This window comes from Momordica charantia (genome assembly GCF_013281855.1).
Source record: "Momordica charantia cultivar OHB3-1 chromosome 6 unlocalized genomic scaffold, Mcharantia_2.0 BLBB01000006.1, whole genome shotgun sequence".
Classification (NCBI taxonomy): domain Eukaryota; kingdom Viridiplantae; phylum Streptophyta; class Magnoliopsida; order Cucurbitales; family Cucurbitaceae; genus Momordica; species Momordica charantia.
The window spans coordinates 9,631,303-9,658,220 of record NW_028275164.1 but is presented as its reverse complement, the minus strand read 5'-3'; the positions used below and the strand labels follow the sequence as shown (position 1 = coordinate 9,658,220).

At 37.9% G+C, this 26,918-nt stretch overlaps 1 protein-coding gene across 1 annotated transcript in view; it reads left to right on the top strand.

Annotated features, from left to right (window-relative positions):
• Positions 1-2,958: 2,958 nt before the first annotated feature.
• Positions 2,959-26,918, top strand: part of LOC111017472 (PH, RCC1 and FYVE domains-containing protein 1) — a 45,613-nt gene continuing 21,653 nt past the window's right edge. Inside the window, exons 1-3 of the mRNA XM_088125731.1 lie at positions 2,959-3,596; positions 6,409-6,495; positions 12,791-12,880. Of these exons, the coding sequence (XP_087981857.1) occupies positions 3,537-3,596; positions 6,409-6,495; positions 12,791-12,880 (237 nt within the window). The 5' untranslated portion in view covers positions 2,959-3,536. The remainder of the gene's footprint in view (positions 3,597-6,408; positions 6,496-12,790; positions 12,881-26,918) is intronic.

Below are 26,918 nucleotides of genomic sequence, written 5' to 3'. Positions count from 1 at the left end.
AATTACAATATTTTCATTCTTAACGTGGGGAATAAATCATTTATTATCCTTTTACTTGGTTTATTCGGTCAATTTAATTATAAAATTTTTATTTTGATTAAGAAAAACTATATACCACGACAAGTTAATTTCTTTTTTGTAAATTAGATGTTGCTACTTACAAGCAGATATTTTTTCTTTTAATATGAAGACTAATTTTGCGTGTTAGTTTTACTATTTTTACAAGTATTAGTTAATTTAGGTATATTTTTTGGTTTAATTTAGATATTTTATTGCCGAGTTTAGGACACATTTTTTACTTTTTGATTTAATTCGGTGGTTACGACTTAGTATTTCGCTGTTAGATAGAAGAGCATGCAAGTTCATTGTTTTTTTTTTACTGCAACATGGTAGGTGGAGATCGAACTCAACATCTTAATTGGAGATATATGTCAATCATCGCTTATCTATATTCGTTTTGAATCATCTAATAAACAACTTGTTTAGGAAAATTTAGAATTTTAAATAATTGAATCCATTATTTTTCATCATAAGAAACAATTTAATTGATGGTACGAAATTACAAAAAGAGGAAAAACTCTGATTCAATAGAGCTACAAAAGACTTCCCTAATTAAAATACACGCTGAATTTAGAGAATATTTGAATTTCTTTAATATGATATGTTGATGCTATCATATACACGCTGCATTGCTGTTATGTTAATTATGTTTGTTGGGAACAATTTATTGTTTGCTACGTGTCGATATTAGAGATTATCAATTGTAAGGATGATAAGAATAATCAAATAAAAAAATTTGTGGGAAACAAGTTTAAGTTGCTCGGTAACCTATGTTAGATACGAGTCGACCATAGAGAGTATCCGCGGGAGCAAAGGTGACAGACATGTTATGCGACATGACACCACGATCTTAGGTGTTTGGAAGTTCTATTGAAAGCTTGTCTCTATAAATAGAAAATCATGCCTCTCACGCAAGGTATACGAAACAACACTCTCTTAAAAATTGATCGAATAAGTGTACTGATTTGAACATAGGAGTGCTAACTCAACCTTACAAATCTTTCGTACGTCGGTTCATTTGGTCTGAGCTTCATGATCCAAGATTCGTCGTTTTTCCGCACGAAAAATGTCGATGACAAGTAATAGTAACAAAAATCAAATTTCATCCATTTTTTTCTTCGGATACAATTTCATCACATTGGACCATAGACAACTGTTGCAATTTTTAACTTATGCTCAACTTTTGCTATATTTACCTACTAGTTTAAAAAATCAATGTGAAAACTTTTGCTATATTTACCTACTAGTTTAAAAAATCAATGTGAAAATCTATAGTATATATAAAAGGGGTCATAGAGGGAAACTTTTTCTCCCTATTTTGTCCTTTTAGTTTCAACATTCCCATAGATATATTAAGGACAATTTTGTCCTTCAAATATAAAATTTTCTCTCTCCTCCCTTCTCTCCCTCCCATGCCGCTTTCCTTTTTTTCTTTTTTCATTTCATTTAAAATATTTAATCTCCATCATTACAAATTTTACTTTTCTCAAATTAATTTTCTTTTTCTAATAAACTCTCCTTCTTAAAGGTTAGAATATAAAAAATCAGAATATGGAGAGTTTTGTCTCTTTATTTTTATGTTAAAAAGTTATAACTTATTTTGAATTATAATTAATAAGGAATTTCAAAAATTTCGTAAGTTTTTATTTTCTACAACTATATAAAGAGTTTTTTCTTATTCTTTCTCCCAACCTTTTTTTCATCAAAACTTGAGTTTCTTTTCTCTTTCAGTATGTTAATTTTCTCCTTTAGTCAATGTCTTGTATTTTCTTATATTTAGTTAGATTGTTTCATCGAATATTCAACCTTTTTAGTTATTTTTTTTTTCCAAACGACTTAATCAATTAGAAAAAGGAAAGGAAAAATGAGTGATAAGATCGAATCACCGTGAACGGATCCACTTTGGGATGACACTTGATAACTGCAAGGACTGTCTCAATGACTTCCTCCTTCATAAGGTAATCATTGTGTGATGAAAATAACTAGAGCAATCCATCGGAACATGGCTGTGATTGACATTCCCAGCGAACTAGAGCAAGGAATTGGAATGGAACTCGAACATCGCAAAGAACAGCTGTCCTGAACGCATCTCTATCTCTCACTATTTTTTATTTTTTTTGTCATTTTATTTTTCAATGACTCAAATAAGAAATTGAAACAAATTTTTATTTACTTTTATGTATTTTTATGTTTAGGGAAAAAATGAAAAATCCATGAATATGTGTTTTTTTTAGAAATTTTTTTAAGTAATTGAAGAATAATACTTTTAGTCATACTAATAGGTGATGAGAATTATTGAGACGTTGTTTTATGAGATAAACATTAAAAATACGAAAAAACTTGGTGAGGTAAACATTTAGAGATAAAAAAAACCAAATTAAATTATAAATTTTAACTATTTAATTAAATTTTATATTTTTAGACATTGAAATAAAAACTATGAAATTTCACTGGAAGACAAGTGTTTCTTACTAGTATAATAGTAAAAAAGAACTAACTAATTTCAATTTTAAAATAAAACCTTGCACAAAATCATGCGAAACCAAATCACAGAATCCACCATTAAAAGTTTCCAAAATCTCACAAATTTCAACAAAATCTAGTTATAGTGTCTTATTTTTCAAAAGTCCTATCAAACCAAATATGATTAGAAGGTAAAAATTGCAACCCCTAATTAAATTTAGAGTAAACAAAACATCAAATTAAAAAGTTTAGGATAAAAATTGAGTAGTAATTGATTTTCAAAGAAATTTTATTTAAATGTTACATAATTGAAGATATTTTTAAAGTTGAACAACTAAAACAAATTAATAATCTTCTTTTAATGTAGTGACTTTTTGGTTAGAATCCATGAACAGTAATGGACTATTAAACCCCCAAAGAAGAAAAGAAAAGAAAAAAAGATAGATTTTCTTTTTCCACAACTCACTCTAATCTGAGCTCTCTTCAGCCACCATTTTTGCTTTTACTTTATTCCGATTCATTCATCCGCTGCCCTGTCGTCTCCAATTTCATGGAATTCCATTTGGAGCTTCCCACATTGTTGCTCGTTTTCCTGCGCAGAAGCTTTCTTCGAGCTCCACCACGTCTTCACCATCCGATTCCGTGAAGTTTCGCCGCGTTTTTCCATCAATTTGGCTTTTGCTGGAGGATTAACGATAGGGAACAGCTGGGGACTCTCCACTGTGTCAGTTTCCCTCCCTTGCGTGAACGTTTGGAGCTTGTTTTGTAAAGTTGGTGGCGTCAGTTATATCTCTAGCTGGACGGAGTGGTTGTTGTTGTGTTGTGATGGTTGATTGATTGATGGAGTTCTGGCTTTAGTTTGAGGTTGTGGATTTGAGAGGTTTTGTTCGGGAGTGATCGAGTAATCGGACGGGTTAGTGAATGGAAGGTTTTCGTTTCGAAAATGGATGAGCTGTTAGAGATTGGTGCTCACATTTAGGAATTGGCAACGGGACGGCGTTTTCTCGTCCGGGATGGATAGGATGGTTGAGGATCATAGTAGGACTGGCGCCGTCGAGAGAGATGTCGAGCAGGTGCTCTTTCACCTCTCTTTTTTGTAGTTGTATCTGTTTAATTTGAGATTCTGGAAAATGCCTGTTTTGATGCTTATGCCTACTTTTTGCTTTCGGTTGCATCCTTAACCCTCTATTTTCTCGATTATCCTGTCAGATGCCCGCGTCAGTCGCTCTTTTTTCTTTGTTGGTTTTACCTCTTGTTGCTTCCTTTTGTTACCTCTCTCGTCTTAAAACATCTCGTTCTCTAGTTCAGTCAAGTGACACTCCAGCATCAGAATGTGGTAAAGGGTTTTTGTTGGGTGTGTATTTAAATAGGAAGCATGTGAATTGGTTTATCATAAACTTAAAGAAAGATTTTAGAAGTTTGATTTTATTTGCTAACGTTACAAAAGGTAGGTGGTATGAGAGATAATGTTGAACAAACTGACAGGATGAACAATGCCCATGATATGAAGAAGAAATACTAGAGGCACTTTACATGTGTAGGAAAATGATAATGAGGTTTTGTTCGGTTGGAGTATCATAAGCTCTAAGTCTTGACAGTTTAAAGTCTGAGGCAGAATTGTCTTAGTAGATTGTTGGAAAAAGGGTGGATGATGGTATTATTGAAATTTTCTTGTGGGTTGGAGTAAGCTCCACATCTCTCATCTTTGATCTACTAATGACACCTTGCTCTTCTTGATTCTAGACGATAATACAATTGCCAACTGATTACATTGGCAAAGACCTTTGAGTTGGCTTTAGAGTTAAGATTAACCTTCTGAAATTCATGATGGTTGTAGATTAATGAGATGACACTCATCTTTTAGATTTGTGAAGATCTAGGGCCTCAACGTTGGAGTCTTATTGTTTGGTTTTTTAGGAGTGCTTCTTGGGATAGTCCTAAGACAGTTTCTTCTCGGTCCTCAATGTTAGAGAAGATTGAGATGAAACTGGTAAGTGAAGGTTTGACTCTATTTCTAGAGAAGTCATCCCATGCCTTTATTCAGGCGCTTATTTAATCCCACCTATTTTCTCTACGTGTTTTGTGCTCCAAGTGTGGTGGTGTCCAAGATTGAGTGATTGACTAAATCTTAGGATTTTCGGTTTGGAAGGGACTGGACCATGGGGTGCTACTATCAAGTTGATTGGAAGCCTGCTTTCTTCCCTAGTTTCAAGGTGAAATCAGTTTGAACAACACTAGGGAGAGAAATGTTGCCTTGTTAGTGGAAAGAAAAAGAATTTATTTATTTTTTAATTGACAGTGAAGGCAGGGTTTTCTCCTTGGATGTTCGAGATCCTAGTAACAATTGTCAGAATATTACCCCTTCTTGGAATCTGTTGGATAGAGAAGGTTGCAATTCTTGGTTTCTATTGAAGACCTGGCTTTATCCCCGAGGAGAGATTCCAGAAGGTTCCTCCTTGACAACTCAAGCATGTACACAAGTAAGTCCTTTTTCAGTCACCTCACCAAAGGCGATCCAGCTCTCCTCCCTACCTTTGGAAGTCGTACAGTCCTAAGAAATGTAAATCCTTTTTGTGGTCCTTTGTCTTAGAGGTTTAAGCTGAAGTAGCAAAATTCAAAGAAGAAATTCTAGTTTCTACCTCTACCTCTACCTCGACTGGTGCTGCTTTCACAAGAACAGTAGTGAGACTGCCATCTTTTCCTTATCTGTTCCTTCACAGTCAGGCTTTGGGACATTATCTTCAATCCTTTTTGTGGCAGAATGCTCGAGTCATTTGCTGTGGGAGATTTGGTTGGAGGAAAATAGAAGAATCTTTAGCTCTAAAGAGGGAACTTCTGCTCAAATCTCAGATTCTATTTCATTTTCAGTCTCTTTTTGGTGTATTTAAGTCTAAACTTCTTGTAGTTACATTTGACTTCCTTATGCACCAATTGAGGAGTTTCTGAGTAACTTCTTTGGTGTCCCTTTTGTTTTTAGAGAAAGAAACTTATATTTCATTGATGGATAAAATGTTACCAAGGAGGGGAGAGGGGACTCCCAGCAGGCAGGGCAGACTACAAAAAACATTTCCATCGGGCCAAAAGGGTATTTAAGCTATAACCAGATAAGGGATGATTAACATTTGCACCAGTGAAGTAGTAAACCAAACAGATTGTATGAAAGAGTCAAAAGGTTCCATCATGTTCGTTTACAGTGGGATTGTTCCTTTCAAGCCATAGCTTTCATAGGAAGGCTCTAATAATATGAAGCCAAAGCAATTTTCTCTCCTCCTTGAAGGAATGTACATCAAGAACTGTGCAGAGGGCGTCGTATCTGTTTAGTGGTAACACTGTCTGCCAGTTGAATGCTCTTCCAGGATGTAGGACCAGCAGCTCTAGGCAAAGGAGAAGGTGGGGAATAGGTGACTTTGTGTCTCTTCTCACTTGTTGCACATGATGCATTGATTTGTGTCTCTTTTTCTCTCCTTCTTTGATGGTCCCTATTGTAATTTCATTCACATCAATGACACTGTCTCTTATCTAAAAAAAACTGTACTAGTAGTGACGCCATTCTCAGATCTTTGACATTCTTATTTGTCTTTGCTTTTGTAGTGTTCTTATTCTTCATTATACATCGAGTAGGTGGAAGAGAGAGCTAGTATTTTTCCTGGAACTTATCTATGACTTTTCCGTATTAATGCAAAAGCCCATTTGTATTAATGCAAAAGCCCATTTCTATGCTTGGTTAATCAAACTGTGGTTTCCCTTCTGTAGAGTCTCTATATAGATGGGCACACCAAAATTTTATGATAGATTCCCCATACTTTATGTTAACCTTCTAACTCAAAGTTACTTCTGCAACTATGCTAAGTACAGTATATATGCTTTTTACTATACTTGTGACAGGCCATTACTGCTTTGAAGAAAGGAGCCTACTTGCTCAAGTATGGAAGAAGGGGGAAGCCAAAGTTCTGTCCTTTCCGCCTTTCCAATGTGAGTGCAGTCTTCTTTCTCTGGATGAAAGAGAAATGCAAGAGAATATTTATTAAGTGCATAACTTTTGAAATTATTATTTCTTAGCTCTTCGTATTCTCATTTACTTCTTATAATCAATAAACCTGTGGATTTTTCTTGTTGCATATTTTCTACCTGTTTTGTTGATACATTCATGCTTTGATATGATAATTAGTTGTGCAAGGCAGAGTTTATTATGGTCTAGATGGACATTATCCTTTAATTCTGCAGATTTAAGAGAAACAGATGACAAAAATGAGTCCAATTAGTACAAACCTGTAGAAACTAAGGTTTGAGAGAACCAGATAGTTCTTATTCTCATTATTGAAGTCTATATATATAGACAAATATACAAACTTAACCTAATCCTAGAAGGGGAAGGTAAAGGACAAATGAATACATATTATTTACAAAAATGTAAAATATACTAATATATACTCTAACAATTCCCCTCAAGTTGGTGCATATATGTTAATCATGCCCAACTTATTAGAGAGAGAATCTATCCGTGCTCCAGTCAATGCTTTAGTGAAGATATCTCCTAACTACTCTCCAGTCTTCACATATCCTGTAGCCACCAATCCTTGCTGTATTTTCTCACGTACATAATGACAATCAACTTTAATGTGTTTGGTTCATTCACGGAATACTGGATTAGATGCAATATGGAGAGCTGCTTGATTATCACACCAAAGTTTCATTGGAGTGGTGATGCCAAATCCCAATTCAGTCAGAAGCTGATATATCTATACTAATTCACACACTAACTGTGCCGTGGTTCGATATTCTGATTCATCACTTGAACGTGACACCACATTTTGTTTCTTACTTTTCCAAGAAACTAAATTACCTCCAACAAATACACAATATCCTGAAGTTGATCTTCTATCTTCCTTAGAACCTACCCAATCAGCATCTGAAAAACATTCAATATTAAGATGACCATGATCTTTATATAACAAACCACATCCAGGAGCAGCTTTCAAATAACATAGAATATGTTCCAATGTGGCCCAATGGTCAGTTGTAGGAGAACTCATAAACTGGCTCATAATACTGACTGGATAAGCTATGTCAGGCCTAGTAACTGTAAGGTAATTCAGCTTCCTTACTAACCTCCTATACTTCTCAGGATCTTTCAACAACTCCCCTTCTTTTGTAAGTTGTAAATTAGGCATCATTGGAGTACTACGTGGCTTAGCAGCTAATTTTCCTGTTTCAGTTAACAAGTCAAGTACATACTTTCTTTGTGACAAAAAGATCCTCTTCTTGCTCCTTATTACCTCAATTCCTAAGAAGTATTTCAACATGCCCAAATCTTTAGTATGAAATTGACTATGAAGAAAAGACTTGAGTGATAGGATGCCTGATGAATCATTACCAGTAATCACAATATCATCAACATATACAACTAGTAAGATGACACCAGACTCAGATTTTTTATGAAAAACAGAATGATCTGACTTACTCTTTTTCATTCCAAAATTCTCAATCACCTGACTGAATTTTTCAAACCATGCTCGCGGACTTTGTTTCAACCCATATAAGGATTTACGAAGGCGACCTACCTTTCCATTCTCCCCTGAGCAACAAAACCTGGTGGTTGCTCTATATACACTTATTCTTGAAGATCACCATGGAGGAATGCATTTTTAATATCAAGCTGATGCAAGGGCCAATGGTGAATAGATGCCAAGGAAATGAATAACCTGACAGAAGCCAATTTAGCAACCGGAGAAAAAGTATCAGAATAATCAATTCCGTAAGTCTGCACATGTCCTTTAGCAACAAGGCGAGCTTTCAAACGGGCAATTGATCCATCCGGATGAACTTTAACAGCAAACACCCATTTACAATCGATAGGTTTCTTTCCTGTAGGAAGAGACACTAAATCCCAAGTACCATTGTCATCTAAGGCAGTCATCTCCTTCAACATAGCAGCCCGCCAACCAGGATGAGACAAAGCTTCATGAACAGTTTTAGGAATAGATACAGATTCAAGGGATGCAATAAACAAACAAGTAGATGATGATAAATGGTTATATGAAACAAAAGAAGAAACAGGATAAGTACACTTACGTTTACCTTTTCGAAGGACAATAGGAAGGTCATCACTCGTTCCTGGATCTACAGGCAAAGAAGCTGCTGGTATAGGGCATGAGTCCGTAGGAGGTTGCCGACGAGAATAAACTTGAGTAATAGTGGAGAGAGAAAGATCAGGTGTAGAGGGAGATGTATTGCTAGGAAGCTCTTCAATAGAAATAGAGACAATAGAATAGACAAAAAAGGTATCATCTTCCTGTGACTGCTCTCCCTGACTGGCACTCAAGGACGATGAAACAAGAGTATCTTCAAAGAATGTAACGTCAGAAGAGACAAGATATCTATTGAGATCAAGACAATAACATCGATACCCTTTTTGAACAAGAGAGTAACCAAGGAAAATGCATTTCAATGACTTAGGGTTTAATTTGGTGAGCTAGGGGGGCGAACATCCCAAACGAAACAAGCGCAACCAAATATTTTAGGTTTAATAGGAAATAAAGGTTGCGTAGGACACAGAGTACGATAAGGTATTTCACCCTTAAGAACTGACGAAGGTATGCGATTAATCAAGAAGCAAGCCGTCGAAACGGCATCAACCCAAAAGTATTTTGGTACATGCATTTGAAACATTAAGACCCTTGCTGTTTCGAGAAGATGTCTATTTTTCCTTTCTGCAACTCCATTTTGAGACGGAGTATCAACACACGAGGATTGATGAATAATACCATGTTCACTTAAATAGGAGCCAAGAGCACCAGAAAAATATTCCTTAGCATTATCACTTCGTAGAACTTTAAGAGAGCCACCAAATTGAGTTTGAATTTTAGCATGAAAGTTACGAAAATGAGAAAGTAACTTAGAACAATGTTTCATCAAATATAACCAAGTTACACGAGAGAAATCATCCACAAAAGTAACAAAATACCGAAATCCATTTTTGGACTCAATAGGACAAGGACCCAAAACATCAGAATGGACTAATTCAAAAAGAGCATTAGCTCGTGTATTGACTCTAGGATAGGAACTGAGACGATGAAACTTAGCAAATTGACATGACTCACAATCTAAAGAATGCAAACTATGAAATTGAGGACGAAGACTCTTTAACACGGAGAGAGATGGATGACCCAAATGACAATGTTCTTCGAAAGGAGTTGGCACTCGAGTGCAAACGGTGGCTGTAGGTATTTGTGTATCAAACGTGTAAAGGCCATCAGATTCACGCCTTTTACCAATAGTCTTCTTCGTTGTAAGATCCTGAAATAAGCAATAACCAGAAAAGAATAAGACACAACAATTGAGATCACAAGTAAGTTTACTGACAGAGATCAAATTAAAAGAAAATTGTGGCAAATTTAAAATAGAGGTCAATGAAAGAGTTTTGGAGAGATGAACTGTGCCAGAGCTAAGAACAGGAGAAGTGGTGCCATTCGCTATTGTAATATCAGGTAAAGATGTAGATGGTGAAAATGTAGCAAATATATTGGGGTTACCTGACATATGATTCTTAGCACCAGAGTCAATGACCTATTTTGACACAGAGGAAATAAGACATTTATTGGTATTACCTGAATCAAGAATGACAGTAATTGGATTAGAGGATGCTGCCATCAATGACTCTTGATACTGTTGGAATTCAGCAAACTCTTCCATAGAAATCATTACCATTAATTTCTTCTCGATCATAACTTCAACAATATGGACAAAAAAAAAACTGAAGCAGACCAAACCAAATCTGAAGGAGGAAAGGGAATCGAACCAAACCAATTGAGCAGAGCCAAGTGAACCAAACCAATTGAACTGAACAAACGGATCGGACCAGAATCGGTAGAAATCAGACCAAACCGAACCAGATGAACCAAACCGCTTGAAACCAAATAGGTTGAACTGGACCGCTTGAACCGGACTGCTTGAACCAGACCAGGTGTTTTCTGAAACCAGAAACCCTAAGTGCTACCCCACGGCAACCAGAGGGGTGAGGGGTGAAGGTGATTCGTGGTGACGGAAGTGCAAAGGAAGGCGAGACGAAACCCACGAACAGCAATTGGAAAACAGCAGCGTTGGCGAATCAGCAAATGACGGCGGCAGCGGCGGTGGGCGGCGGTGCAGCAGCGACAGTAGGCAGTGGGCGGCAGTGGGCAGCGGCGGTGGGCGGCGGTTGGGCAGCAGCGACAGTAGGCGGTGGGCGGCAGTGGGCAGCGGCGAAAGTGGGCGGTGGGCGGCGGCAGCGGTGGTGTGCAGCAGCGACAGTGGGCGGTGGGCGGCGGCGGCGGTGGTGGGCGTGAGTTGAGTTGGATAGCAATGAACAAAACCCTAATGGACAAAACCCTAATGGGCACAAAACCCTAATGGACAAAACCCTAATGGGCAAGAAACCTAGAGCTCTGATACCATGTGGAAACTAAGGTTTGAGAGAATCAGATAGTTCTTATTCTCATTACTGAAGTCTATATATATAGACAAATATACAAAGTTAACCTAATCCTAGAAAGGGAAGGTGAAGGACAAATGAATACATATTATTTACAAGAATGTAAAATATACTAATATATACTCTAACAAAACCCAACCATGAACTTGGCAGTACAGATGCACTAATGACTTATATATTCAGTTGGTGTTGCTAAGTCTGCATCATGCAATTTCATATAAAAAAAAAGTCTGCATCATGCAGATTTAAATATTTTTTGATATTTAATTAAAATTTGATTTAAAAACATAAATACGAATCAGGATTTTTCCTCCTCTAGGAAAAATGAAGAATAGTGTTTTTAGTATGTGGGGTTTTAAATGTTGAGTATGTATAATCTGATAGCTAGGCGGTTGCTCCCAAGCAACACACGACTTCTTGGTGGGCTACAAACCACAATAAATTATTTTGTAATTACATTCTCTTTATATTGTCAAAGATTGGAAAGCTACTTTTTGTCTAGTTTCTGGGGAGGGTGACCTCCACCCTCACCCTCCCCCTTAGGTTGTGCTTTTTTTTTGAGTTTTAATGCAAAGTGTTTCTTATCCCACAAAAAAAAAAAAAGGAAACATTTCTAAGGCCCGAGGCAACTGTGAGGATGTCTTTTTCTGCACATGATTATCAGGGTGGGATACCAACCCTGATAGAGTTGGTCTTATTTTATCTGGTTAAAAAGTGGACAAGTTTATGTACCAACCATGAGAGGGTTGATCTCATTATTGTGTAATTACAGCCTTATGATGATCATTGATGACTGAATGGAAGACCCTTCTTACTTAGCTTTGGGAGGGCGTTCTCTCTACCCCTACCCCTACCCCCAGTAATTTAAAAAGCACTCTGAGGCACACCCCTAGGTGCTAGGGGCAGTACTTGCGCCTCTCCTTGGAAAGGCGAGGCAGAAATAAGGAGACGGCGAGATGCGCGCATTGAAGCTCTGAGGCGTTCGCGCCTCAGAGCTTCTGTAAAAAAAAAAGGAAAAAAAAAACCAATACCCCTAAACACAGGAACCTTGCATTTAGGGGTTTTTTTTCTAAAATAAAAATCTCAAGGCTGCTGCACAGGGAAATGGGCCTAAGGCCCAATATGTTATTTATTTTTTAAGAATTCCATCTTTCCCACCTGATATTTCTCCAGTAGTCTTCAATTTCTCCCGCAACCTTCCCTCTTTCGTAATCTTCTCCCTCTCTGTCTTTGCGATTTCTCCATATAGGTTTATGTGTATATATATATTTTATGTATTTTTATATATAGTGCGGTTTGCAAAAAAAAAAAAAAGCTCGGACTATTTCACTTTAGTGCATCTTGAGCTTTAAAAAACACTGTGGCTATCCCTAGGTTGTTTTGTCGATTGTTTTATCTATAATACTAAAGAAAAAAAAGATGTTATGTGGCAAAACTCATACTTATGACAATTATGCCTGAAGCTAGGGTTATCGATTCGATGTTAAAGTATACAAAAATGAGACCTGAAAGATGCCTTTCTTTGGTATGTCAACTTATCAAGTAATCACACATTTATTTAGTTCGCATGCAACTGTTTCATTATGATTTACCACTTTCAACTCCTACATACAAGTTCACCTTCATGTATCGCATTCACACTTTTCATGTTAGTATTTGTGCTTATTTATATAATTGTATGCAAGATTGCATATAATTTTAATCTCTTTTCTGTGTGATTAGCCATTGTTCAGCTTGTCTCTATATTTCACTTGCATTTCCTATCTAAGATTCTGAGTATTATCTATATGGTCTCAGGATGAGACTGTTTTGATATGGTTCTCGGGGAAAGAAGAGAAGCATCTTAAGCTAAGCCACGTCTCAAGAATTATATCTGGGCAACGCACTGTAAGCCTCCTATTCTAATAAATATTATCTGCAGAGATTTTGGTGTTATTGCCTAATGGCCCAATAGTTCTTAATGTGATTGTATGTGAGTGACGAAGGTAAGATAGCCTTAGTGGTGATTTTTAATTCTTTATTTGATATAATATTTTTGAATTTTAATTTTTATTCATTGGAAATTGTAAAAATTGCTTACATTGATAAATTTTCAGTTTCAATTTTATGGCTAGATTTCTAGGATGCTAATGAATTGTCGTTATCTTATTATTCCTTACACCTCTTGACGACGACATGGTGTTAACGGGACAAGTTCGTACCTACCAAGACGCAAAGCCTCTCATCGGAACAGTTGCCAAAATGCATGGGAGTTTTCTGCAGGAAGCGGCAGAGCCTTTTTACAAAGGACCCATGGGTACTGGTCCAAGTCCAATCGATATCTGGAGGGTAAAAGATGGATTGACTTGCCCATCGGTCTTTTTCTGCAAAGGATAAGAAGTGACCCATGTGTCATGGGTCCTGTTATCACTCTGCCAAATGGCAACAAAAATACTACAATAGGGGCGCCAAATAGAGACAGTTAGATAGAATCACCTTCTCGCTTCTGCCCCACTGTAGGACACACTCAGAATAGAGGCCAGCGGGTCCTCTCAGAAGCTTGCATGCCCTCTTCATCTTTTTATAACTATAGGGAGCTATCAACCATATCTTTATTTGGAAAAGCAGAGTCCTGGACAAACCGGGTGAACTTGGAGCAATGGTCTTTTCACTTGGCCAAATCGTAGAGAACGACCATTTCTTTGTAGAAGCTAGATTGTCTCCTTATTTATTTCTAGAGGATGGTTCAGTATTTTTAAAGAGGTCCAAGTGGAAAGGCTTTTCAGAATTACGTCGAATCACTTCTCAATGGTGTTGAAGATGGGCCATTAGAAATGGGGATCTTCCCCTTTCCGAATGGAAAACATGTGGTTGGACTTTCCCCTTTTTTTACCTTTGGTTGAAGATTGGTGGTCTAGGCGGCATATAGAAGGTTGGCTAGGCTTTGTTTTCATGGAAAAATTGAAAGGCTTGAAGGTTAGTTCAACTAGGTGGAACAAGGAGACCTTTGGAGATAGTATGGATACAAAAAAATATTCTTGTAGAGAGCATACTGCTATAGCTAGAATAGACAAGTTGGAAGAGGAAGGATCTTCAATGGCTGATCAGTGAAATGAGGCTTAAAACAGAATTAATTGAAGTGGTCTCGAAAGAGCAGAGATCATGGGCTCAAAAGTGTAAGTTGCAATGGCTGAAAGAAGAGGATGAATTTCTTCCATTGTTGGACTTCCTCAAGGGAAAACAAAAAATTCATCTCCTCTATTGAAGCTTCTGATGGTAGTATCTTTTTTTTTATTATTTTTTAATAAGAAACTGAGATATATTATAGACAAAAGAACCAAAGAACAGCCTAAGGACAAGGGACAAGGAGTCCTTTCCAAAAAAGGAAAAAGCTAAGAGAGAATGGCTCTCCATTCCTGTAACATCAAAGAAAGGCTTTAATTACAAAAGAGCTTCCTATTTGTATGACACCACCAAGAAACATTAAAATGAACACTATCACAAAAAAACTCAAAGGACTTAGCCTTATCCTCAAAAGAGTGAAGATTTCTTTCCACCCATAAGTTCCACATGAGTGCTTCGAAAGCACAATCCCAAAGAGCTTTGGCCTTGCCTTTCAGGTACCAACCAGCACAGCACTCTATCAACCAATCTTCCGCCCGCCTAGGTAAACATATGGGAATATCAAAAACCTCGAACAAGAGCTGCCAACACCTTACAGCAAAAGGGCAATGAATGAGCAGGTGGTCTAAGTATTCTGCATCTCCCAAGCACAGACAACAAACAGAAGGGGAGAGATTCCAAGTGGGGCATCTAAGTTGGAGTCTTTATGTTGTATTCACAGAATGGAGAGCCACCGACCACAAAAAAACTCTAACCTTCTTTGGGATACCACTTTTCCATATACCTTTAATGAGAGGGGTGCTCAATTTCGGAGGACTACTTGTGAGCTGCAAAACGGTTGACTTCGTCGAGAAATTTCCATCCTTTTCCAAGGCCTAGGCAACTTTATCTAACCCCTCTCAGCAAAACCGAGTCTAGAGACTGCACCAAAGAATCCCAACTGGCCTATTCTCTCTCGAAAAGGCCTCCCTTGAATCCCAGATCCCAAGCTTGATGCTCAGCGTTGCAACCGTCTTTAACAGAAGCCCCCTTCTTCGATGAAATAACGTATAAGTTCGGAAAGACTTTCAGAAAAGGCTCTTCTCCCACCAAAGTGTCTAGCCAAAACCGAATTCTGCTACCCTGACCTGTCTTAAAATGCATGAATTTATGGAATTGGGCACTGAGCTTTGCTATGTCGAACCAATGTCTCCCTCGGGCAACACCTTTAGGAGCATTAGGCAACCGATCGAAGGGATCTTGACCATAAATACTTGCAATAACCCTTCTCCATAAGGCTGAACTTTCCTGGGTAAAACACCAAAGCCATTTCATCAAGAGGGCAGTGCTCCTTTGAGTAAAAGCATCGATGCCTAAACCTCCTGGCTCCACGGGAAGAGAAGTTTGCAGCCAGTTAACCAAGTTATGACACGGTTTAGAAGACCCTCCTCCCCAGAAGAAGTTTCTCACCACTTTATCCATCTCTCTAGTGATACTCAGAGGAGCTTTGAGAAGAGAAAAGTAGAAAATAGGGAGACTATTTAGCACTGACTGAGCCAAGGTAAGTCTTCCTCCCTTAGAAAGGGTAAGTCTTCCTCCCTTAGAAAGGAGAAGCTTCTGCCATTTATTTAGTTTAAGGGTGAACTTTTCCAAAAATCAATCCTCCTAAAATCACCACCAAGGGGAAGACCTAGATAGTTGATAGGGAAAGATTCCACTTTACAACCTATATGAGCAGCCTTGTTAGCCACTGCTCTCTCAGGAAGATTCAAACCCACCAAAGACGTCTTGGCCAAATTTATCCTGAGTTCCGACCCTTTAACAAAAAGGGAGATGACCTCCCACCATCTATCAAAGTTTCTTTTGTAACTAGGACAAAAAACAATCGTGTCATATGCATATTGAAGGTGAGAAACCAACTCTTTATGTCTACCAATTTCGAAGCCCCGAATGAACCTCTTCTCACAACAATAATGAACGAGACGACTGAAAGAGTCGCCAATTAAGGTAAAGAGGAAAGGAGAAAGGGGATCCCCTTGCCTTAAGCCTCTATAAGCACGAATCTTCCCCCTGGGTCTCTGATGGTAGTATCCTCACCTCAGTAGAAGATGTGGTTCTGATGGACAGAGATATGCTTTTGAAGGTATTGATTGGACTGTCTTACCTTTCGGTTGGAAGCATCAGATTGAAGCCCCTCTTGAGGAATGAGAGATTTTCAAGGCCATTTCAAATCTAGGCAATGTGAAATCCTCTGGTATCAATGGTATGACAAAGGAGTTCTTTAGAATGTGTTGAAACATCTTGAAATCGAACTTGGTTGGGGTGTTTCGAGCTTTTTTTGAGAAGGGTAGCATCAACAAGTGCACAAGTGTGGCTGCTTGAGTCTGCTCATTCCAAATTTGGCTTTAGGTTTAGTGGGGCTGCCTTTGCAGTTTGTAGTGTGCGGTTTTGGCATTTTGTTCTATTCTCTTGTATCTTTTTAATGGTTTTTCTTTGTTGGGTGTTTTTTTTTATATCTTTTTTCCGCTCCCTTTTGGAGTTTTTATCCTTGAACATTTTCTTCATTTTCATATTATCAATGAAAAGTTTGTTCCTTGTTCAAAAAAAAAAAAATATATATATATATATATATATACGCTTGATTCTAAAGAACAAGAAGGCAACTAAGGTGAGAGATTTTACACCGATCAATTTATCATCTCTACAAAATCATAGCTAAGGTATTGGCTGAAAGATTAAAGAAAGTGCTTCCTTTGATTATCGATGACGCACAACCTGCTTTTGTTGAGGGCCATTGAATCCTAGATGCCATCCTCTAGCGGCATCAGAGGCCATAAGGGATCCAAAGGCTAGGAAGGAAAATGGCTTGCTTCTTAAGCTTGACTCCGAAAAGGCTTATGAGAAAGTTGATTGGTCCTTCCTAGACAATTGTCTTATGCTCCAAGGTTTTGGACAGAGATGAAGAAGATGGATTTGAGGCGGTATCTCGATGACTAATTTCTTAGTTTTCATCAACTGTAGATCTAGAAGCAAAATTTTTACTAAGAGAGGGCTTAGACAAGGGACCCCTTTTCCCCTTTCCTCTTCACCATTCTAGGGACTCCCTAAGTCGCCTCATCTAATATTGTAACGTTTAGAACATCCTTAGAGGGCTTTATTTTGGGAAATGCTTGAGTAGAGGCAACTCATCTTCAATATGCAAATGACGTACTTATTTTTGCCCAAATGATACTATGCTTCAAAGTTGGTGAGACTTGAGAGATTCTGAATATCTTCTGTGCAGGCTCAGGTTTATCCCTGAATGTGTCTAATACTTCTTTGATTGATGTTGAGGAGATGGTTCAGCCTCTTGGCTGCAAGGTGGAAGAGCTCCCTATTAACTATCTTGGCTTCCTTCTTGGTGGAAATCAATGCTCTATGGCCTTCTTGGAGCCTTTGATTGACAAATTCAAAACTAAATTGGTAAAATGGAGAGGTTTGTTGTTTTCTAAAGGAGGGAGATTGATTCTAGCCCAATCGATTCTCAACGGCATGATGAAATACCTTTTCTCCCTAATTAGAGCCCCTAGTAAGGTGATCAGCTCAATGGAGAAACTTATGACGGATTTTATCCGGAATTGAGGTGTCTACAAATTGGGTAGCCACTTAGGATGGAGTTGGGCATCCCTTCCTACCCAACACATGGGGTTAGGGGTGTGATTCCTTGAAGAAAGAAATGAAGCCCTTCTCTTAAAAGAAATGACTTTGGAGATTCATCCAAGAAGATAAGAGTTTGTGGAGATGTGTCATAGCAACTATTTATGGGTTGGAGACTCATGGATGGTTGAACTAACCGGCTAAAATTTCAGCTAGAGGCAGACCATGGGTAGACATTGACAAAAACAGGTCAGGTTTTCTAAGTTTTGTTAAGTTTGAAGCTTCAAATGGCAATGTATTAAGTTTCGGAAGATGCCTGGGCTGGAAAGACTCCTTTCTCCTTGCTTTTCCCTCATTTTTATGACCTGTCGTCCAAAAAAGGGGAGTCTATAGCTGACTGGTGGGTGGATGAGCAATAGACTTGGAAATTGGGAATCAGAAGGAGATTATTTGATAGAGAGCTGGCTGGCGTTGGATGCAGTTCAACTTAGTACGGGTCAAGACAAAATTTGGTGGAAGCTGGACTAAAATGGCTCCTTTTCAGCCAAATCTGCCTTCAATTTGCTCACCAGATCTCTAGCCAAATTGAAGTTGAAGCCTCCCCTGGTGGACTACATTTGAAGTTTAAAATCCCCCAAAAAGGTGAAGTTCTTCATTTGGTCTGGCGTGAAGAGGGTTTGTTGTGAAAAAACCTTTGATTCCTTTTTTCCAGAGACACCAAACAAGGGCCCTAACAGCAGAGCCTCAAAAAAGTTTTAGATTTCTCTCCTAGGTGCCCTCCTTCTAGAACTTCCAGAAACCACAAGTCAAACCTGTCCGGAAGGCAGAGTGCTATACTAAATTCTTTCACCAAGAACACCCAGCTGCTAAAGGAAAAGGGACAATGAAGGAAAGTGTGAATTTGAGAGAGTAAAAAATATACTCCTTAATTCAAACATGTAACTTAGGTCTTCTTATATAGGAGAATGACCTACTACAAACAAGGAAAGTAATAAACACCGTAAAGACTGAATATCAACAATAAAGACTAAATATTGACAACTAATATTGACACCTAATATTTACACAAATATTAATAAATCCAACACTCCCCCTCAAGCTGGTTTGAAGATGTCGTCCATAGCCAGCTTGCTGAATAAATTGTCGAATTGTTTCTTTGGAAGTCCCTTGGTTAAAACATCGGCAATTTGCTCTGTTGTCGGAATATAAGGGATACATATTGTACCTGCATCAATCTTCTCTTTAATAAAATATTTGTCAACCTCGATATGTTTGGTTCGGTCATGTAGCACTGGGTTATGAGCTATAGATATGGCAGACTTATTGTCACAATAAATTCGTATAGGTGTCGGCTGAGGAATCTTCAATTCTTCAAGTATCCTTTTGATCCATATACCTTCACAAATTCCATGAGCCAATGCTCTAAACTCTGTTTCAGCACTACTCCTGGCCACTACATTTTGTTTTTTGCTCCTCCTGTATCTAGGTTTCCTCCAACAAAGGAACAGTAACCAGAAGTAGACCTTCTGTTGGTAGTACTTCCAGCCCAATCTGCATCAGTATAAACTTCTACTTGGAAGTGGTTATTCTTTTCGAATAAAATACCTTTTCCAGGAGTTCCCTTCAAATATCTCAAGATTCTGTAGACAGCTTCAAAATGAGTTGGTCCAGGTGCATGCATGAATTGACTTACCATACTTACAGCAAATGCAATATCTGGTCGTGTATGTGACAGATAAATTAATCTTCCCACGAGTCTCTGGTATTGCTCTCTATCTTTGATTTCTTCTGCGTTTGCTGCTTGTAATTTCAAGTTAGGTTCAATAGGAGTTTCTGCGATCCTGCAACCAAGCAATCCTGTTTCTCCAAGTAAGTCAAGAACATATTTTCTTTCATTAACGAATATACCTTTCTTCGATCTTGCGAATTCCATTCCTAGAAAATATTTTAATGTTCCCAAAGATCGAATTCCATTCCTAGAAAATATTTTAATGTTCCCAAGTCCTTGATTTGAAACTCACTTGCCAGATTTTTCTTGAGACCAGCTAGTCCTGCTTCATCATCACCAGTGAGAATAATATCATCTACATAGACAATCAGAATTGAGATTTTATTATTCTTAGAGTGTTTATAAAATATAGTATGGTCAGCTTGACTCTGGAGAAATCCGTAACTCGATATGACTTTTCCAAATTGTTCGAACCAAGCTCTAGGAGACTGTTTGAGGCCATAGAGAGATTTCTTTAATTCCAACCGAGTTCTTTTTCAAAACCTGGTGGCAAATCCATAAAAACTTCTTCCTCAAGGTTGCCATTGAGAAAAGCATTTTTCACATCAAGCTGGTGGAGAGGCCAATTTGAATTAACTGCAAGAGATAAAAGAACTCTAATAGAGTTAATTTTTGCAACAGGAGCAAACGTTTCCTGATAATCTATCCCGTAGGTTTGTGTGAACCTTTAGCTACCAATCTAGCCTTGTATCTCTCGATGCTACCATCTGCATTACATTTTACGGTAAACACCCATTTACATCCCACTGGTTTCTTATCCTTTGGCAATTCTACTATCTCCCAAGTACTGTTTTGCTTTAAAGCATTCATCTCCTCCATGACAGCTAGTTTCCAATTTGGATCTTCTAAAGCTTCATGTATATTCCTTGGAACAAACAAATTAGTTATCCTAAATGTGAAGGCCTTATGACTATTTCATAGTTTTTCATATGAAATGTAGTTCGAAATAGGATATTTGGTACAACTTCGAACGCCTTTTCTAATGGCTATGGGAACATCAAGGTCAGAGACAACAGATGAATTATTTTGAAAATTTGAAGAAGAGGGATTACCAGACAATGTTGAAGAGGGAGGATTATCAGACAGTTCAGTTTCATTTCTCGGAGTCTCAGATTGGCTTTGTGAAGGAGTAACTATTTGATCTTGGTTCCTCTGATTGAATTTCCTTCTAGTATAAAACTTTAATTCAGAACTAGGATTCGCAAAATCGTTTTGTAGTATTTCTCCCCCTGATTGGATAGTTCCTATGCTTGGCATTGAAGGACTAGTAAAATCGAAATAGGTAGGACTAGGAAGGGGAACAGAAATATCCCAAAAATTATCTTCCAAATTCATTTTCTCCCCCTGAAGAGAATTTTGGGTAAAATATGGTTGATTTTCTAAGAAAGACACATCCATACTCATAAAAATTTTTTTTGTCTGAGGATCAAAACATTTGTAACCTTTTTGACCTGAAGCATAGCCTAAGAAAACACATTTAATAGCGCAAGGGTCAAGTTTCGACCTGAAATGACTAGGTGTGTGAACGTAAGTAGTACACCTAAAAACTTTGAGAGGTAGATCAGAATATATGCGGGATGTTGGAAAAATATTTTTAAGTGACTCAATGGGAGTTTTGAAATTTAAAACTTTAGTAGGCATCCTATTTATTAGGTAGGTCGCTGTGAGAATCGCTTCCCCCCATAAATATTTTGGAACATGCATAGAAAACATTATAGCACGTGCTACTTCAAGTAAATGCGTATTTTTTCTTTCAGCAATCCCATTTTGTTGAGGAGTATCCCGACAAGTAGACTGATGAACCATACCTTTTCTTTCAAAAAATTTCCCAAAAACTCATTAAAATACTCAGTTCCATTATCAGAATGTAAAATACAAATTTTTGTTTGAAATTGAGTTTCAATCATCTCATAAAAGTTTTTGAAAATGTCTTTCACCTCAGATTTTTTTGACATTAAATAAAACCAAGACGGCGAGTATGATCGTCAATGAAAGTAATAAACCATCTTCTTCCACTATGAGTACTGATTTTAGAAGGACCCCAAACATCACGGTGAATTAAGTAAAATGGTTTGGAAGCTTTATAAGGTTTTGGAAAATATGTGGAGCGATGATTTTTTGCTAAAAAACAACTTTCACAATTAAAAGATGAACAATCAATTCCCTTAAATAATTTTGGAAACAGATATTTTAAATAGAAAAAACTGGGATGTCCTAGTCTACGATGCCAAAGCATAATTTGTTCCCTAACAGGAAGAGAACTAATACTACTAAGACTCTGAGTTATTTTATTACTAAAGGTACCTTCATCAAAGTAGTAGAGACCATCAATCATCCTACCGCGGCCAATTATCCTCTCCGAGTTCTGATCCTGAAAAATACAATGGGATTCAAAGAAAGTAACACGACAGTTAGAATCTTTAGAAAGTTGGTTGACAGATAAAAGATTACATGCTAATTGTGGAACATGAAGGACAGACTGTAACGAAATGGTCTCAGTCAATTTAATGGTTCCTTTGCCTGCAACATAAGAAAAACTACCATCTGCAATTCTAACTTTTTCATTGGAATATGAAGGAAGGTATGATTCAAAGAGATTAGAAGAACTTGTCATATGATCAGAAGCTCCAGAATCTATAATCCATGGAGATGAGTTACTACACGAGAAAGTCTTAGAATAAATACCTGTTTGTGTCAAGGATACACATGAGTTATTAGAAGGTAAATTGGAGGATAGCAATTTTAGGATTTGATGAATTTGCTCTATACTTGAGTCACCACGACTATCACCAAACATTTCTCTACCATTGTCAGTTGAGATTTGGACCATTTTAAATAAACAACTTGTCCTGAACAACTTTGCCTGAACAAAAAACTGACAACAGAATCACACCACCAGATAGTAATTAACCAAATCAAATTAGGCCACAAATTGATATTAGAAATGAGATAACCATAACCAGGAGAGTCGAACCAAGTCAGAATAAGTTACGGCAGATGAACCAACCCGAACCGATTTGAACCAAAGCCCTGAACAATGCAATACTTAGAAAATCTCCAACGGACAGGATTGACAGTGATTACAGAGGCGGTGGTGAGATCTGCGAGCAGAAGAGGTCGACTGTGAGCAGAAGATGGTGACCGACAAGAGTGCTGGCGGATCGAAGACGGCGAGGATGTGCACCAGGCAGAGATGGGCGATCACGAATACCAGACGAAGGGACGCGGAGGTCGACTGATGAGGGGTCACGTCGCGGTGGATCTGTGCGGATGACGGAGACCGACGAACGACAGGTTGCATCGCGGATGGGAGTAGCGGCGGATCTGTGCGGATGTCACCGGTGCAGGTCGACGGTGAGGACGACGGATCGACGGCAACAGCTGCGTTGTCGTGGGGAGTTCGTCGGAGGTAGACTTACCGGAAGGAGGAATGGATGCCGGCTAGGGTTTTGAAATTAGGGTTTGGTATTTTTGATGATGGCTAGGGTTTTGAGAGTTAGGGTTTACTTCCTAAGCTTTGATACCATGTGAATTTGGGAGAGTAAAAAATATACTCCTTAATTCAAACATGTAACTTAGGTCTTCTTATATAGGAGAATGACCTACTACAAACAAGGAAACTAATAAACACCATAAAGACTGAATATCAACAATAAAGACTAAATATTGACAACTAATATTGACACCTAATATTTACACAAATATTAATAAATCCAACAGAAAGTGTGGTCAATGTTTTCCTCATTCTTCAAACAGAGGATGCAGATTGACGAGAAGATGGTGAAATTAGCAGGCTTCCTTTGAAAAATATCATGGGTATTTAGTCTTCTGTGGGCCAAACTCCAGAGGAAAAATTTAACTTTTTTGGGGCACTTAAACTTACAAAAATTTTGGGCATAGGGGCAGAGAAGGATCAGATGAGAACGAATTCATTGTTAATTGACACATTCAGCACTGGCTTGGAGAGAGCTTGATGAGGAGACTTCCATTGAACCAAATCATGCAGTCAGTTATTAATATCAACCATGGGAAATTCAAGATTATTGGATTAAATTTGGAAGCATCAAGCATCAATCCTATTGCTAGCACTATTGGTTCAGGGCCAAATTCCTGTCCCAACCTCCCTCTTCATGGCCAGGATCACCCACTCTCCTTTTGGGCTTCAATTATCGAACATATGACAACAGGCTTCAGAGTTGGAATCAGTCCTACATCTCTAAACATGGGCATCTTATGAATGATCATACGAACAACGTTATCCAACCTCCCTATATACTATTTAATTTATCTCTGTTTGCTATTTCCTCAAAAGGTGCAAATTCTATTGGAAAAGTTTTCAAGGACTTCTTGTGGGAAGATACAAGCAGAGAGGGAGGGCCTCACCTCGTAAACTGGGAACAATGCAACTGCCTTGTGGATATGGTAGCCTCCGTATAGGAAACATGGAAAAGAGGAAACATGCCCTATTGGCCAAGTGGATTGGGAGGTTTTTTCCCAAGAAGGATGGAGACAAGTCATCGCTTCAAAGTATGTTTATTCTACCTCTTTTTCTTCCTGGTTCTAGAGCTCCTCGTTCATCTAGAGGCCTCTAGATATCTATTTTGAAAGCTGATGGATATTATAGAAAGAAGAGCTCTTTGCGAGATTGGGAATGGTTTGGGAATGGTTCTTCTGTGTTTTCTTGACATGACAATTAGGCTGACAGTCACACACAAAGTTCCCCATTCTTTGTGCCCTCTCTAATTCTCAAACAGCTACTGTGAATGAAGTTTGGTCCTCCTCAAAAGGTTGGAACCTCCACTTCTGTGGGCTGCTCAAGAATTCTGAAACTAATGAATGGGCTTCACTTATCAACATTTTTTTTTTACAAGAAAACAAACTTTTCATAAGATATATGAAAAGGAAGAAAAATGTTCAAGGATACAAACAGTTGATTTAGGTGGAATAAAAATAATTGTATTCCAATATATGATTGAGTAAAAATACATAGCCTTCTTATATAGAAGAAAGGCTTAAAACATAAAAGAAAATAACGATAAATAACACTTAGTTTTGATGGAATAAAAATAATTGTATTCCAATATATTCAAGTAAGAAATACATGGCCTTCTTATATAGAAGAGAGGCTTAAAACATAAAAGGAAATAATGGTAAATAACAATTAACATTTACAACTAATTTTACAGCAAATATTCACAAATAGTAAACCAGCACTCTCCCTCGAGCTGGTTTAAAGATATCTTCCATTGCCAGCTTGTCAATCATCCTGTCAAATTGCACTTTTGGTAGTCCCTTTGTCAACACATCAACAATCTGCTCTATTGTTGGAAGATAAGGAATACATATCACACCAGTGTCAACTTTTTCCTTTATGAAATGTTTGTCAATTTCAATATGCTTAGTCCTATCATGTTGAACTGGATTGTGGGCTATGGAGATGGCAGCCTTGTTATCGCAATAAACTCGTATTGGTGCCTTCTGAAAGACTTTCAATTCTTCTAAGTAACCTTTTTATCCATATCCCTTCACAAATACCAGGGCTAAAAGCTCTAAATTCTGCTTCAGCGCTGCTTCTGGCTACTACATTTTGTTTTTTACTTCGCCAAGTAACTAAGTTACCTCCAACAAATGAACAATAACCAGAAGTAGATCTTCTATCTATTGTACTTCCTGCCTAATCAGCATCGGTATAAACTCCAACCTGCAAATGGTTGTGTTTTTTGAACATATACCTTTTCCTAGAGTTCCTTTCAGATATCTTAAAATTCTATAGTCAGCTTCAAAGTGAACTGTTCCTGGTGAGTGCATAAATTGGCTTACCATGCTCACTGCAAAAGTAATATCTGGACGTATGTGAGACAAGTAGATGAGTCTTCCCACAAGGCTTTGATATCGTTGTTTATCCTTTACTTCTCCTTCTTTTGCAGCTTCCAATTTCAAATTAGGTTCAATAGGAGTCTCAGCTACGTTGCATCCAAGCAAACCTGTTTCTCCAAGTAAATCAAGGATATATTTTCTTTGATTAACAAAGAAGATACCTTTCTTAGATCTCGCAAACTTCATTCCTAGGAAGTACTTTAACATTCCTAGGTCCTTAATTTGAAATTCACCTTTGAGTCTTTTCTTTAATGTGGCCAGTTCTACTTCATCATCACCTGTAAGTACAATGTCATCTACATAGACAATCAAAATTGCAGTTTTATTGTTTTCAGAACGTTTATAGAAGATAGTATGATCAACTTGACTCTGAAGAAACCCATAGCTCATGACTACTTTACCAAATCGTTCAAACCATGCCCCTAGAGATTGTTTGAGTCCATATAGAGATTTCTTTAACCGGCATACTTTGTCATTTCCAAGATTAGCTTCAAAACCTGGCGGTAAACTCATAAATACTTCTTCTTCGAGATCTCCATTCAAAAAGGCATTTTTTACATCGAGTTGGTGAAGGACCAATCTAAATTTGCAGCTAGGGATAAAAGTATTCAATGGAGTTGATTTTAGCAATAGGAGCAAACGTTTCTTGATAATCAATCCCATAGGTCTGAGTAAATCCCTTTGCAACTAGTGTAGCTTTGTATCTTTCAACACTACCATCAGCATTACACTTGATTGTAAAAACTCATTTGCGCCCCACAGTTTTCTTATCTCTTGGCAAATCTACTATCTCCCATGTACAATTCTGTTTTAGAGCATTCATCTCCTCTATAACAACTAATTTCCAATTTGGATCATTTAAGGCTTCTTGTATGTTCCTTGGAATAAACAAGTTGGTTATCCTAGACGTAAAGGCTTTATGACTACTTGAAAGTTTTTCATAAGAGATATAGTTTGCAAGAGGATATTTGGTGCAAGTTCGACTTCCTTTTCTTAAGGCTATAGGAACATCAAGATCAGAAACAACAGATGAGACATTTTCAATATTTGGAGTGATAAGGATGGAAGATTAATTACCTGGAGTTTCAGAATTATCCCTCGGAGTTTCGGATTGGGTCTGTGATGAGTCAGCTATCAGGTCCTCATTCGTTTGATTGAGTCTTCTGTGAGGTATCCCCTCACAAGACTTTGATTGAAAACAAAAAGGAGCCCTAAGGCGTTACAGAGCAAGAACAAAATATCCAGGACACCAAGCACACGAACAACCCACCAATTTGAGAGGGTGGGTATTCTCTCCCTAGGCTACTCAGTAGCACCAAAATACCAAAATGTTCCGATGCCCTCCCCAACAAACTCGTCCCACTTAAAAGGACTATAGGTACCCGTCCTACACTACTCCTAGCCCCCCTTTCTCTCTCTTGGCCGTTATGGCCTACAACGGTTCAGTCTCTAATTACCTCCTTACCCTTACCCTTACCCTTTCCCTTTCCTTTCCTATGGTAAGTATTGATAATTGGGGGTCTAACATCACCCCCCCTCAAT